The 13792-nt window shown below is 41.0% G+C and overlaps 1 protein-coding gene across 1 annotated transcript in view; it reads right to left on the bottom strand.

Annotated features, from left to right (window-relative positions):
* The window catches only part of HGD (homogentisate 1,2-dioxygenase), a 43338-nt gene extending 30545 nt beyond the window's left edge, over positions 1-12793 (bottom strand). The window contains exons 1-4 of the mRNA XM_077118206.1: positions 12594-12793; positions 7286-7357; positions 6565-6653; positions 2784-2889 (exon numbers count right to left, since the gene is read on the bottom strand). Of these exons, the coding sequence (XP_076974321.1) occupies positions 2784-2889; positions 6565-6653; positions 7286-7357; positions 12594-12608 (282 nt within the window). The 5' untranslated portion in view covers positions 12609-12793. The remainder of the gene's footprint in view (positions 1-2783; positions 2890-6564; positions 6654-7285; positions 7358-12593) is intronic.
* Positions 12794-13792: the final 999 nt, after the last annotated feature.

The raw sequence follows: 13792 nt of genomic DNA, 5'->3' as shown, positions 1-13792 counted from the left end.
AGCATGGCCATTGTAACTTTAAGAGAGGAATTAGGGAATTTGAGATGTAACCCATGTAGGAGTCAATCAGATTCTCAGAGGATAAGAAAAGACTTTGGCTAGAGTGATTAATGGCTTTTCATGAGATGAGTGAGGAATGGTTAAATGTGGATGGTCTGTCAGAAGTTGCCTACTCATTCCCACCCATTCTTCATTCCTAACCCCAGTTTTCAGAGAGAAGGTGGTAAAAACGTGGGATGAGGTTTGAAGCCTAGGTAAGATTCAAAGATGAGGTGAAGCTGGAGTCACTACGTTGGTTGTGGGGACAGGGGGAGGGGGCGGTGCTGAAATCCAGCTTGTGACCTCGTGTTTCTCTAGTCTTGACCCATGACCTGGCAGGTGATTGTGTCTGTAGAGTTGAGGGTTAGAGCTGGGGCTCTCTTTTCCTGATATTCTCAAAGGTAATGCATATGCCAATGTTGAAAGGAAGGATGCTTGCTTCACATCCTCAGCTTGACATAAGTCTAAGGATCAGTTATTTAGGCAAAACATCTCTGTTTCAAAATGGTTGGTAAGTGGATAACAGTTTAAGATTAAACTGTCATTTTTTTCACCTGAGTGCCTCTCTTTTTGCCTCTATGGGGAGGGGAAGGGTCTATATATAGCATTTAAGTGGGTACTTAATTCTTGATATTTCTATGATTAGGGAGATACGAAGTCGGGCAGGAAACTGAAGATGACTATGAATTATTATGGCTTTTGTTCTGTAAAAACAGTCAAAGCCTTTAGGGAAAGGGATTTGCAGGTATAGACAAAATGCCTTGGTAAACGAAGGGGAGCAGATTTCCTTGGACTATAGGGAGAAGCGAGGGGGGGGCAGACACTGATCAATTTATGAATATGGAGTGGACTTGAATCTTGTGACCTGGAAAATCCCAGTGATTGGTGGCTGTGTGGCCTATCCAGGCAGAAGGACCAGAAGTGGTCTGGCGGATGATTCCATGCCCCAAACCTGGCATGAGAGCAGCAGAACAATGGATATTTCAGCACTACCCAGTGAGGGAAGATCAATAAGCAAGGCTCAACACCCACCCCTCCATTGGCAGTGTTTAAGACCAGAGGCCCTTAGGGAAGATAGAGGTTGCTTTTTGTTCCCCCCATTTAGAAAGATGGGAGCTCAGAGTACAAAATAAAATAAAATGAAAAGCAAATTCACCCAAATAGGAATTCTGAAATTTATCTGTACTACCACTATCATTAAGAGAATATATTAAAATGGTTATCACAGATTCATTATTCTTGCCTACTAGGTGCTAAGCATGTCCAGATCTAATCTCCCATAAAATCTTCACAAGAGCACTGCAAGGCCTATGTTTTTACATCCCATTTCACAGTTGAAACCCCTGGCTCAAGGACACAGCTTATAAATAGAGGGGCAGGGATACAAACACAGGTCTATTTTTCTTCCTGTACCATATACCTGTTATCAGTGACACATGACACTAAGCTCAGGGACATAGGCAAAATACCAGAGTTCCCAGAAGGGAAAAAAAAAAAGGGATCAGTACATGATAATATTTGGCTATTATTTCTAAGCAGAGCATAGAACTGATATTGCTACCTGTGCCAGTTTGAAAGGATTATGTACCCTAAAAAAAGCCATATTTTAATCCTGATCAATCTTGTGGGGGCAGCCATTTCTTTTAATCCCTATTCAGTACTGTAGGTTGGAAAATTGATTAGGCTATCTCCATGGAGATGTGACATGCCCAACTGTGGGTATTAACCTTTGATTAGAGGAAGATGTGAATCCACCCATTCCAGGTGGGTCTTGATTAGTTTACTGGAATCCTTTAAAGAGGAAACATTTTGGAAAAGGCGAGAGAGCAGCAGAGCCACAAGAACCACGAGAGCCAACACAGATAAAGAAGGAAAACACCCTCCCGGGGAGCTTCATGAAATAAGAAGCCTGGAGAGAAAGCCAGCAGATTTTGCTATGTTCACCATGTGCGTTTCTAGTTGAGAGAGAAACCCTGAACTTCATCAGCCTTTCCTGAGTGAAGGTAACTTCTTGGTGCCTTAGTTTGGACATTTTTATAGACTTGCTTTAATTGGGACGTTTTCAAGGGATTAGAACTGTCAACTTGCCATTTAATAAATTCTCCTTTTTGAAAAGCCATTCTGTTTCTGGTATACTGCATTCTGGCAGCTAGCAAACTAGAACACTGCCTAAAGGAAAAACCCACTCATCAATAGACCAAGAAGAGAAAACTCCTAGGCAAAGAATGGAAGTTCCTAGGTCTGAAGAGAATGGGACAGCAATCTGTCACCATAGACTTACAGAAGCCAGCTCAGACACAATTCTCACATTCTATACTAGGAGCTTCTTTCCTGGTGTGTCAGATGTGGATAAACAGATATTTTCACTAGCCTATGTAATTTCCAGTATCTCAAGTCACCTGGGAACTTCTACAGAATCTGAACCACTCCTTTGCCTTCCTATATACCATTAAGCTCACGTATACACACAAGCTTGTATAATCTTACACACACACAAAGTCACCAATACAAATATTCCTACACAAATCTGAGCAAAAGGACAGACACAATTTAGCTTTTTAAAAACTTTTCTAGGTGGGCCATGGTGGCTCAGCAGGCAGAGTTCGATTCCTGAGGCCTGCCTATGCAAAAAAACAAAAAACCAAAAAAACCCTGTCTAATTTCTTTACGACCAGGCCTGATTTACATATTTATATTCAAGCCTTTGACTATATAGTATGCTCCAATTCACAGGACCAGATTACCTGGTTAGGAACAGGATCAACTTCATCCCAGTTGTGAGTGACATAGCCTTGCTCAATGGATTCAAAGGGCTTGTGAGAAACTGAAGGTAGGATCCTATACAGCCAGCTGGGGGGTGGGGGGAGAAACAAGAACACATAAGCTTTCGGGTAACGTTATGAGTGATACCATGAGGTTATCAAATCCACAACTAGCTGAGGACTCTAACGTGAGAAGCGCTGACACAAGCATCACTTCTCAATAGCCATCGTTGTCCGTGGCCTGACCCTCTTCCCACCTTCCCACTCCATCCATTCCTCTTCAAACTGAGGCGCTGGCTCTTGCTTATTCTTCTGCTGGCAAAAATTGAATTTTTTTTTTCCCAATGACAACATAAAGAAAGAGGAAGAATCTTGAGGGATATCCGTGCAGGAAAAACCACGGAAAAGCATTAGTTTATATGTCATAGGATACCAATTTTTGCCTTAGAAGGTGAGAACAAGAAATTCCACACAGACTAAGAGAATTCTGGATGGCGTCTTTGTTGTTTTTGAAATTTAAATTAATTTTCTTTTTTAAATTATAAAAGTAATACATATCAATGGGAGAAAAATCATTCAAGTAATTTAAAAGGTCCCAAATGGACTCCTTCAATTTCTTCAGGTCATGCTTCAAAAGCATCAGGGCATAACATTTTTATCCCAGATATCTCAAATGCATATATAAGCAAAATTAACAAATCGTTCTACTAATTTATTTTCCTACCAACAATGCGTGAGAGTGCCTGGACTAACATACCTTCACAAATATTGTATTATTCATTTCAGTCTTACAGTCTTATAGGTGAAAAACATCTCATTTTTATTTGTATTTCCTTTAGTATGAGTTAGGTTGAGAATCTTTTCATTTGTTTATTGGTCCTTTTTAGTTTTTCTATGAATTGTACAAGTCCTTTTCTTTTTGTTGTTAATTTTTAAGAGGATTAGGAAATTAATACTTCTGTACTCCAAATTTATCAGAGCGTGCCCCTATGTTTTCTTATAGTACACTTAATGACTTTGTCTTGTTTTTTTGTTGTTGTTGTTTTTAAGTTTTACTGTTTGTATTTGTCAAGGCCTGAGTTAAATGCCTCCCAGCCAGGACCCTGGTCTGGGCTTCAGGAAGGAAAGAACTGAAGGAACAAGATTCTGATTGAGGAAATCTGCATGACATCAGAGGGAGAACCCTCCAGAGTCCAGAGGGACTCCGAAACTCACTAAGTGGGACCCAAATCCTTCCAGAGGCTGTTACTGTAAAAAGGTCCAGAAGGAAGAGGCACCCAGTTTTAACAATGGAAGACCAGACCTGCTTCAGTAGGCTTTAGCCATTTAACCCCAAAGATAGTCTACCTCAGGAGGTAGAGCTGGCCTGGGCCAGCACTGAGCCATCAGGGGGATAAAAAGGATGGAATTTGCTCAGTCTCCATTTGATTCTTCCAGTGCTCAATGATGTAAACTCAGACCTTGGACTTCAGGCCAAGAATAAATAAACTAAGACTCTTCTACTTCCAGTAGTATATGGAGTTAGGAGCGTGGGCATGTGTGTGTGTGCGTATCTTAGAATCAGTGTGGGATGTTAGACAAGTTACTGAACTTCTTGATCCCTATACTCCTCATCTTTATCTCCTAGGACTGTTGTAAGAACTCAAGGAGTTTATACACCTAAAATGCCTACACTTGGTAGGTGCTCACTTACTAGACACTCGTTGAATTGTCTGTCTTCCCCTAATAATCGTTATTTTGGACACAGTTAAGATTTTCCACCTTCTCTATCCTGATTCTCACCAACTCAGTACTCAAGGGATCAGTTACCTAATCTTATAAAAACTAGCCCGTGATAGGAGGCAGCTTTGTGGTGGCCTTGGCCTCTGTGGCTTAAGTGAGCAGTAACAAACAGCAAGAATTTCAGGCTAAGCTACCTATGGATGGGGCTGTTTCCACCTCCCCACTGGGGATTTTTAGCATTTGTACAAAATTCTTGTGGATACCTTTGGAGAGTTCTAAACAGATGGGTGAGCCATGCCTAGTGTCCCTTGTTTTTTTAGCTGAGTTTATAAAACTCCCTAGGCAGCATTACATTGCCCTGGACAGAGATTTAATTCTGATTCAGGGAACAGTGCCAGCTTCTTAATGAAATGCCAACAGCTCCTTTTCAGCCTCCTGGAACAGAGCTCTGCTCCTGCTGGCTGAAGATATTGCTGAATAACGGGGGCAGGCAGCAGAACCCAGAATCCAGAGCTCCTATCAGTGGATGGGTCATAAAGTCAAGAACATAGTCATGGAGCCAGGTTGTCATAAATTAGAATTTAGGACAGGAGTTATCTGAATGCCTACCTTAAATTGCCTATTTGGACTTAACTTGCAAAGCAAGCAATGAATAACAGCAATACAATTAACCTGAGTTTTTACGTGTATGGGAAACTTTCTCTATCTCTTCTTCTCTTCCTCCACACCCATGCGTATTGAGAGAGAAGCAATATTGACCATGACAGATATAGCACCTGGCATACCTCACACTCATTTCTCTGACAGCCTCCTAGGAATAGCCTGGCATTGAGGCAGAACATTAGCTATGGTGGCAATAATGATGATGATAATAATAATAACTAATATCAATTGAATACTCACCAGGTGCCAGACATTATGCTAAGCAATTTACATATGTTCTTTCCTTTAATCCTCGCCAGAGCTATAAAGTAGGTAGTATCATCATCTCTATTTTACAAATAAAGAACCAGAGGCTTAGGGTAGATGACTTGCCCAAGGTCACACAATTGGAGAAGGAGCCTGGATTTGAAGTGAAGGGACCTGATTCCAGAGGGTGCTCAATTAACCACTAAGGGAAATAATATTTGTCAATTGTGCGATCTGCAGTGCTATTATACTTTCTACCTCATTTCCTTTACAGGAGGATGCTGTAGAGATAAATCTAATCCTCCTACAAAGCAGGGCAAGCCTACCTGCCCTCCTCCCCAAATCTCATTGGCAGCATCCCTTTTCACAGATGGCCTAAGCTGAAATTCCTACAGTTAGAATTAACTTGTCTAAATCACAACACCTACTGCAGCCCAAAGCCACACTATATCACTGCATCCAGCCTGCCTCATAGGAGCCAATCAAGGGAGCAAGTTCATTGACCTGGCTTGCAGAATCACAGCAAACAAGGAACATGACATTCTGTACTAATGACTGTGCTGGCTTTCCAGCAAAGGCATATTCCAAAGAGTAAACACCTTATTAATTCAAACCACAAGGGGCCATAGTATATGACCTTTCAACTACTCAGTCTTGGATTATCTGGTACTTTCATGCAAAGAACAGCTTGTTTCTAGTCAGCTGGGAAAGATGTTGCTTTGAATCTTCTATGATTTTGACTTGATCATTAGTAAAGAACCAAGTAAACAAAACCCCAAAATTCAACTGCATAATCCTTAGAATTGCGCCTTAGAGCAAACTATTAGGAACATTTTCTCCTGAATACAGAAGGGAATTTGTAAATGGAATTGGACATGCCTGTTTTTCAGGCCCTGGGTAGCTTATTCAGCTTTCTTTCACCAGTCACTTGATTCTAGCTAAGGATGAGGCACACACAGGGATCTCTCACTCACTTTTCCATCCTCACCTGACTATGACCCTAGAACAGAGCATGTGAGAACCAAGGACCTTGGGCAACCCTGGGAGGTTATAGTCTGTTTGTAGGAGAGAAAACTAAGTCCTAGTCACAGCTCCCACAGTTTGCATGCCACAATTAATCTTATCCTTGTACCTTCTCTTATTGGTGCTCCGTGGACAAGTAAAAGCTGATCCTGAGAGCTGCTCAGCATACAGGTTGTAAGGGCACACCTGAGGATTATTCTAAAACAAAGGAGGCAATAAATTATACCACACCAAAGAGAAAAGCATCCCACCTCCCCACCAAGCAACTCATTGGGACATCCCACCCTGGATAGGGATGCTCTGGGCCATTGTAGGTGTGGAGCGCTATGTGGTGCTTTTGGGGCATGGAATGAGGGGCCCACAAGCAGAAGTGCTTGAAGTGGGAGACTCCATATCAGAGGTCATCCATCAGATATGACTATCCCCAACCCAAACATACTTCTTGGAGTAACTTTTAAAGTGATATTCCCCCCGAATTATAAAAGTAGTACATACTCATTGTAGAAAAGCTGCAAAATACATATTCATGTTAACATGCTTGCATGTGTTCTTCTTCCATTCTTATCTCCCCAAATATAGGGATTCTATGGTATAAAACCAAGCCTTTTTTTTTTCTTTAGGAAACTGTATCATAAGTATTTTTCTCATACCATGAAACATTCTTCAAAACCATGTAATACTGTATCCCAATTGTCTTAATAATGTGGTGAAACTCTTAGATGGTTCACAGGTTAAAAAAATCATGGCTGGTGGAGGTGCTTTGGCCTGAGAACTAGTCATGTGGGTCTATGATTCAGAGCTCTCTTAGCCAGCATTCCGTTCACTCATACCTGTCCTTTCGGCAGGGCACCGGGGCAGCGAGGGTCCTCCGAGGCACACTCATTCCCAAATCCCGAAATGTACTGTATATGACAAAGACAAAAATGCCACCATCAATGGGGGTTTAAGGAATGTTTCACAACACTGGCAATCTATGAAGGTAAGAATTTCTACATGGACATGTTTTTGTGTATGATGTTCCATACATAATCTCTGTCCTCTGTCTTGGCATGTGAACCACCTAGAAAAGACAGTATTCTCTCTTTGAATTTAAAGACTGTTAGGTGATTGGGAGAAAAGTGCTGGCTACTGCAAAGACTTCTCCATAATTAGTTGTTCTTGGTGGATTTATGGGGTTGTTCTGGAAAACCAGGATCTTTCATGCTGATTACAGTAGGGAGATGGTGAGGCGATATGGCTCAGTCATCACCTCAATTCCACATTGGTAGGAACTTGCTGGGTCTATGTTCGAGCCTCCTGAGTTTGGTGCTCATTCTCCTTGCATACCCTGAAACAAGCAACTAGGAAGAGAAATGTAAATTCAACATGACAGCAAAACCCTTGAGAGAAATCTCTTCCAATTACACTTGCTGCAAACTCATCTGTGAGGGCTTGTATATAGATCTGTATGTGTGTGGAAATATGAACATGCAGATGTCTGAAGATTTGAGTGGACTTAAAGCAAACTGTCCTCTATTAACACAATGGAGTCTGCTTGGGTGCCATCACTTCACTCTATACCCAGAGGAAAAAAGGAAGGGGACTGATCAACAAAGTTAATCAAGGGGAGCTCCTGAAATTGCCCTCGTAACACTTCACACACCAGTGAGTTCTTATCCACTAGCTTCTCTGATGCCTGGGACTTCGGCAGTTTTGTTTGCCCCATGTTCCCTGTGCCTGGCCCATAAAAGGTACCCAATAGATATCTATTTATTGATTCAATTATTGATTAAAGCCCATCTAATATGAGGGTATATATGCTGCTGTAAGGGGGGTTAGAACCCCCCTTTCTCTAACTTAAGTAACTATCACCAAAAAACATGACCATTTTCTTCCTATAGTTGCTTCTAATCAATGCAGTTGACTTAAGCGCCTGTTCAAATGGAAATACAGCCCAGGATGCTGGGAGTGTCGCATCACTGGGTGGGTGAAATGCCACCATCTGAACATATCTTTTATGAGATTCAAGAAGGGTGGAAGTGGGTGGAGGGTGGGCACTCCAGAGTTCTCGGCAGTATGGAGAACGATGATTTGGATGTAACACGTCTGGCTGTGTGAGTGATGATCAGGCCAACAGCTGTCTATATTTGGAAGGAATATCAAATGTGAAATGTTTTGACCTAGAAAGCATTGGAAGTGAAATTATTTTCTCCTTCAGACAATTTTCTACATACTGGAAAATCTATCAGCACAAAAAAACACTGAGTTATATTATTTGTGGATTGGTTAACATCAGTGGCATGCAGTTTGGAATGATTTCTTTGGGGAAAATGCAGAGACCATCCAGCATTCTGACTCTCCAGTGAATACAATTTTCTTCTCTCAAAATGAATCTCATGATCACCATCAACAGGATTGAATTTGAGCTGTTGAGAAATGGTAATGTCCCCAAATTACATTCAATTCTGTAGCATGGAATTTTAGACTAGTCTGTGACTAAGCATTACAGTGCCTTCACTTTGTTCAATTGCTGCATTGTTTCTCTCTGCAAGAGAGGAAAGGAGGTTTAGTTCATGGTGACATATGGCTGAGCTCTCTGAGAAGCTTGAGTGGATTTACTCATTAACCTTCCCATTCCCTGCAACTTGCTGGCCTCAGAACAGAGTCCAGGGTTGTAAGTGTGTTTGGAACAAGGTCAAAAGGGAGTTTTATGTGGTTTTGAAGCATTTGATTCAGACAGTGCTTTTAAAAAATAAAAAAAGAAAGTAGAAAGAACAGCTGCTGGTTTGGAAGGGAGCCACCCAGTACTGAGAGAGAGGTGTGAGTTCTGAATCTGTTTCTCAATCTCAGCTGCAGTGCATTGGCTGAAGAGGAGGGTGGAAGCTGCTGAGTCACTATCAGATAAGTTGGTTTTCCTAATCTACTGGGAGCAAAGTTAACAAATGAATTTACTAGGGCTTCAAGATGCCATGTCCCTCCCGGCTGAAGATTTCTGAATTGCAATAGCAGTATTCTGTAGCTGTTTTCACAAGGTTTTGAGATCAAGGACAGATTCTGAACTTTGATTTTATCTGTTGTGAAAGTCCGAACATTCAACTCCAGTTCATTCAGCGACTGTGTAAAAATATGCCATATACGAAAAAAAAAGTCTAGCGTTAAGCAGATGTGTTTGCATGTTTTCTTCAGACCAGATTTCTGAATAATGTGACCCAACATAAAAATATGATTTTCCTTCTTTCCAAGACAAAGATACAGTTATATGCATGCTTTCTAAGTGAATAAACAATTTACTGTGCTCCATGTAACTTCAGTACCATCAGTTCTTTGGCAGCTTACCTTGTCTTCAGGATATTGTTAATTTGTCAGAGTAGTTTTAAGAGGTGCTTTCTCCTGACTCTGATTCTAGGCCACACCCTGATGGGATGTGCAGGTGGTATACCTTACTTCCTTTTATGGGGCATGAAGGGAAGAGAGAGAGGTCAGGGTGAAGATGGAACTACAGCTATCCTTTCTTCTGTGGAGTGTCCAGTATTTCTAGTTGACCTTCTTTGGAACATAGAACACAGATTGTTAGGAGATCTTAAAAAGGTTATTGTAGAAGGCTGAACCATGGCCCCCCAAAATATCCATGCCCTAATGCACGGAACAAGTGAATGTTACCTTACATAGCAAAAGAAACATTGCAAATATGATTAAGTTAAGGATCTGGAGATGGGAACATTATCTTGGATTGTCTGTATGGGCTCTAAATGCTATCACAAGGGTCCTTATGAGAGCAAGATGGAGGGAGATTTGACTACAGAAGAGAAAAAGGTGATGTGATGATGGAAGTAGAGATTGGATTTATGCACTTTAAAGATATAAGAAGGGGCCATGAGTCAAATCAGGCAGATGCCCTCCAAAGGCAGGAAAATCAAGTAAACGGATTCTCCCCTAGAGTCTCCAGAAGGAAGCAGCCCTGCTTCACCTTGGCTTTAGCCACTGAAGCTGATTTTGGACTTCTGACTTCCAGAACTCTAAGAAAATAAATCTGTGTGGTTTTAAGCCAATATATCTGTGACGATTTGTTTTAACAACAATAGGAAACTAATATTATCTGGACCGGTTGGTCTCATCTCTGACTAATCATTAGAATTACCCTGCAAGCTTGTCAAATATACAAGCCCAGACCTAAACTGTCAGAATCCTTGGTGGGCGGAGTTCCCAAGTCTGCATACTAAGCCAACTTTTCATTTTAGGATTGAGGAAACCAAAGCTTGGAGAAATGAAACAACTTACGCAAGAACCTTGAGTAGTCTGTTTTAAATTTAATTATTTTTGTCTCTTGAATTTTCTTCCCCTGGTTGGTGCTACCTTTATGTAAATGTGCTTTCACTTGAGGCTTTGTGTTGATATATCCATTAAAATGAAGAAACTAAAGCTGCAAAATATTTCTAAATTATGTAACGCTTATTGATTAGAATGAATATGATGCAATCTGGCTTTCTGTGTTTGGATTCCTGACCTCTAGAGCTAACCTTTCCTTGTGGAGATTAGACAGCAGGCTGGGAAATGAATGCCTTTGAAATTGAGAACAAAGACCTGCATGCAATTTACATTGGTGTGCTGCTGCTGTGCATAATAAGCTGTTTAAAAATTACAGCAGGATAGGATTTAGACATAATTTATTTATAAATGGTAAAGATGTGTCCAATCCCTGCTGAACTTCCCTACATGATTTTCACCAGGAAACAAAATGTCTATGCACTTTGTCTTGAAAGATTTCAACTACCATCACTGATATCTGTGCTCCTCATCTTACCCACTCCCCTGGGATCCAGATCGATATGCCCAACCACCTCCTGGCTATATCCTCATGGCTGTACCTCAGCAAATCAAATTTAACAGAAATACTCTTGGATGCCAGAACATGCAGGATTTTTTGCATATACTGTGTCTTTGCACTATATGTCTCCTCTGGTCCCCATCTTTCTTCACTTAGCCAACTCCTACATCTTTCTTAAGAGGCAGCTTAGGAACAGCCTCCTTCAGGAAGTTTCTCTTGACCCCACCTAATCCAGAGTCAGGTCCTGTTGCACATTAATCTGTGGCATCACGTGCCTAGCACATAATAACTGCTGAATGGGTGAAGGAATGAGAGTTCATTCTCATTCTCTAAAGCAAAGAAACAAACTCCTTTATTCCAGTATTGAGTATTTTCAGGCTCTTCATTAATTAAGGAAATATATGATTTTTTAAACTCAGCATTACTAAAAGTGCATTCGTGAAGTGCCCAAACCCTGCACTCGAGAAGAAACCCAGGGTCTGGCCCACCTGACTTGAGCTAAGGCTCTGAGCAGTTCTATTCAGTTCCATATGCATGTACTGTGCACTGATGCAAACCTGGCTGGGCACCAGGCACTGTTTTAAGGTCCTGGAGACACACTTCCTTTCTCTGTCCTTAAGACACTCAGTCTAATAGGTGCTGCTAAGTCTCCTTTAGAGCCTGGGCTTTGGATTCAGAAGATCCCAGATTCTAGTCCAGTCTGCATCATTTACCAGAAGGGACCTTAGGGCAGTCACTTGATCTCTCTGAACGTTACTTTCCTTACTGGTTAAAATAGAAATAGCACCTACATCCAAGATTTATTTTGAGGATTACAAACTGAGTTAATCCACAAATTGCCCAGAAGCCTAATAGCACACAGCCCACACAAACTTTCCAATAACACATTAAATTAAAAGAAGGAATTATTTTCTAGACGGGGTGCTAGGAACTCTACTGGCCAAGTGTTGATTCCGAGCCTCCTAATGACTAAATAGATTAAACAGATAAAATTGGCTGGTTGAAAGTAGCCCAGGGAGCTGCAGCTACAGGAAGATGTCAGGAAGTAGGGGTAGGAAACAGACACAGTGAGAAATGTGTATGCACACGGTGGAGTGGAGCCCTTTTGATGTTTGCAAACTCCTAAGACATTATTTGAAATGAGCAAAGGACAAAGAGGACAATAAGAGCTTCATCTCTGTCCTTTATCACCTTTCCCTTGTCCTTCAGCCCCACAGACACTATGATGGAGCCTCTGAAAATAGGGGTTTGGATAAGGGTATCTTTAAATCCTTTTCAATTTTGAGACGCTGGGGTTCTCAGAAGCCACAGTGGTCCTGCCAGATATTACTTACCTTCAATTCAGCCATTCTCCTACAGCTGGAGGCTGATGACTTTAGGAGACTCAGGGCCAAAGAGGAAGGTAGTCTTTTATCTGGAGGTAAAAATCTTCTGTTTCTCCCTCAAACTACTCTCTGCCTGTTCTTGTTCCTACTTGAATATGCCTCACTGGGATGGAAGGTCGCTCAAATGGTCCAAAAGAGTTGCCTAACTGCCTAGTAATGTGGGGAGAAAGTCCAGTAAGCTTATTTCTAATGTTTACACAACTGCCTTTGGTTTTGATTAAACACAGACTGGAAAGGTGTCTTGGTTCTTCTTCACTTGAGGTAAGTTATTAGTTCCAGTTATAAGATGGGGGCATATAACCAAAAGCAGGGAATTTAAAGCTATCTGCGAAAGGAAATTTAGTAGTCAGTACTTGATGTGGGAGGTAGAGGAGGCTCCATTCAGCCTTAATTCAAACTGGAAAGGAACAGGGCAGAGTGCTACCTGAAGACAGGGGCCAGGACTAGGCAGCTCTTTACAGGACCTTTCCAGGGATGAGCTCAGGGCTTGGGTAAACTGATCACTTAAAGCAAATTGAATTAAAAAATTAAACTTTTAGATGATAACTATTGTTTCTCTTAATTTCTTAAACTATATTCAATGCCCTTATCACTTCTTTAAGAATCTTGTTTCCTAATGCCCTTACCATTCTAACTAAATACAGGCCAACAGATTACTTTCTAGTCACCTTTTTCATGACTGTCCTTGTCCCCCTTCTTGCCTGCACTCCTTAGTTGTGATCAAGTATTAATTTCTTGGTCAGTGGTATTCTGAAAGGAAGAAAACATATATCAAGTGCCTCTGGGTGCCAGACTTTCCTGCAGATATTACCTCATTTAATTTCACAAAAACAATCCTGAAAACTAGGCTTTATCATCACAAACTCAAATACAATAGACCAAGCAAAAAATGAAAATGAGTAAAGTAGGCTAGGTGATTTTTCAAGACAAGACTTTTATATGAAGTTCCCAATTTTTAAACATTGGAACTAAAAACAAATCAAACAAAAAACTCCATTATATCTTGCAAAAATGTCCACAATTTCTTTTCATGCTTATATGCATTCCCCTTTGTGATGTGACTTTGCAACTTTTTCCATCAAAAGATAGAGTATTTTTCTTACCTCCTTGAATCTTTCTTGGACCAATGGGCACTAGCAAACATGACA

Source organism: Tamandua tetradactyla, chromosome 10, assembly GCF_023851605.1.
Source record: "Tamandua tetradactyla isolate mTamTet1 chromosome 10, mTamTet1.pri, whole genome shotgun sequence".
Lineage (NCBI taxonomy): Eukaryota > Metazoa > Chordata > Mammalia > Pilosa > Myrmecophagidae > Tamandua > Tamandua tetradactyla.
The sequence above is the reverse complement of the archived record's forward strand: the minus strand, read 5'-3'. Positions and strand labels throughout refer to the sequence as shown.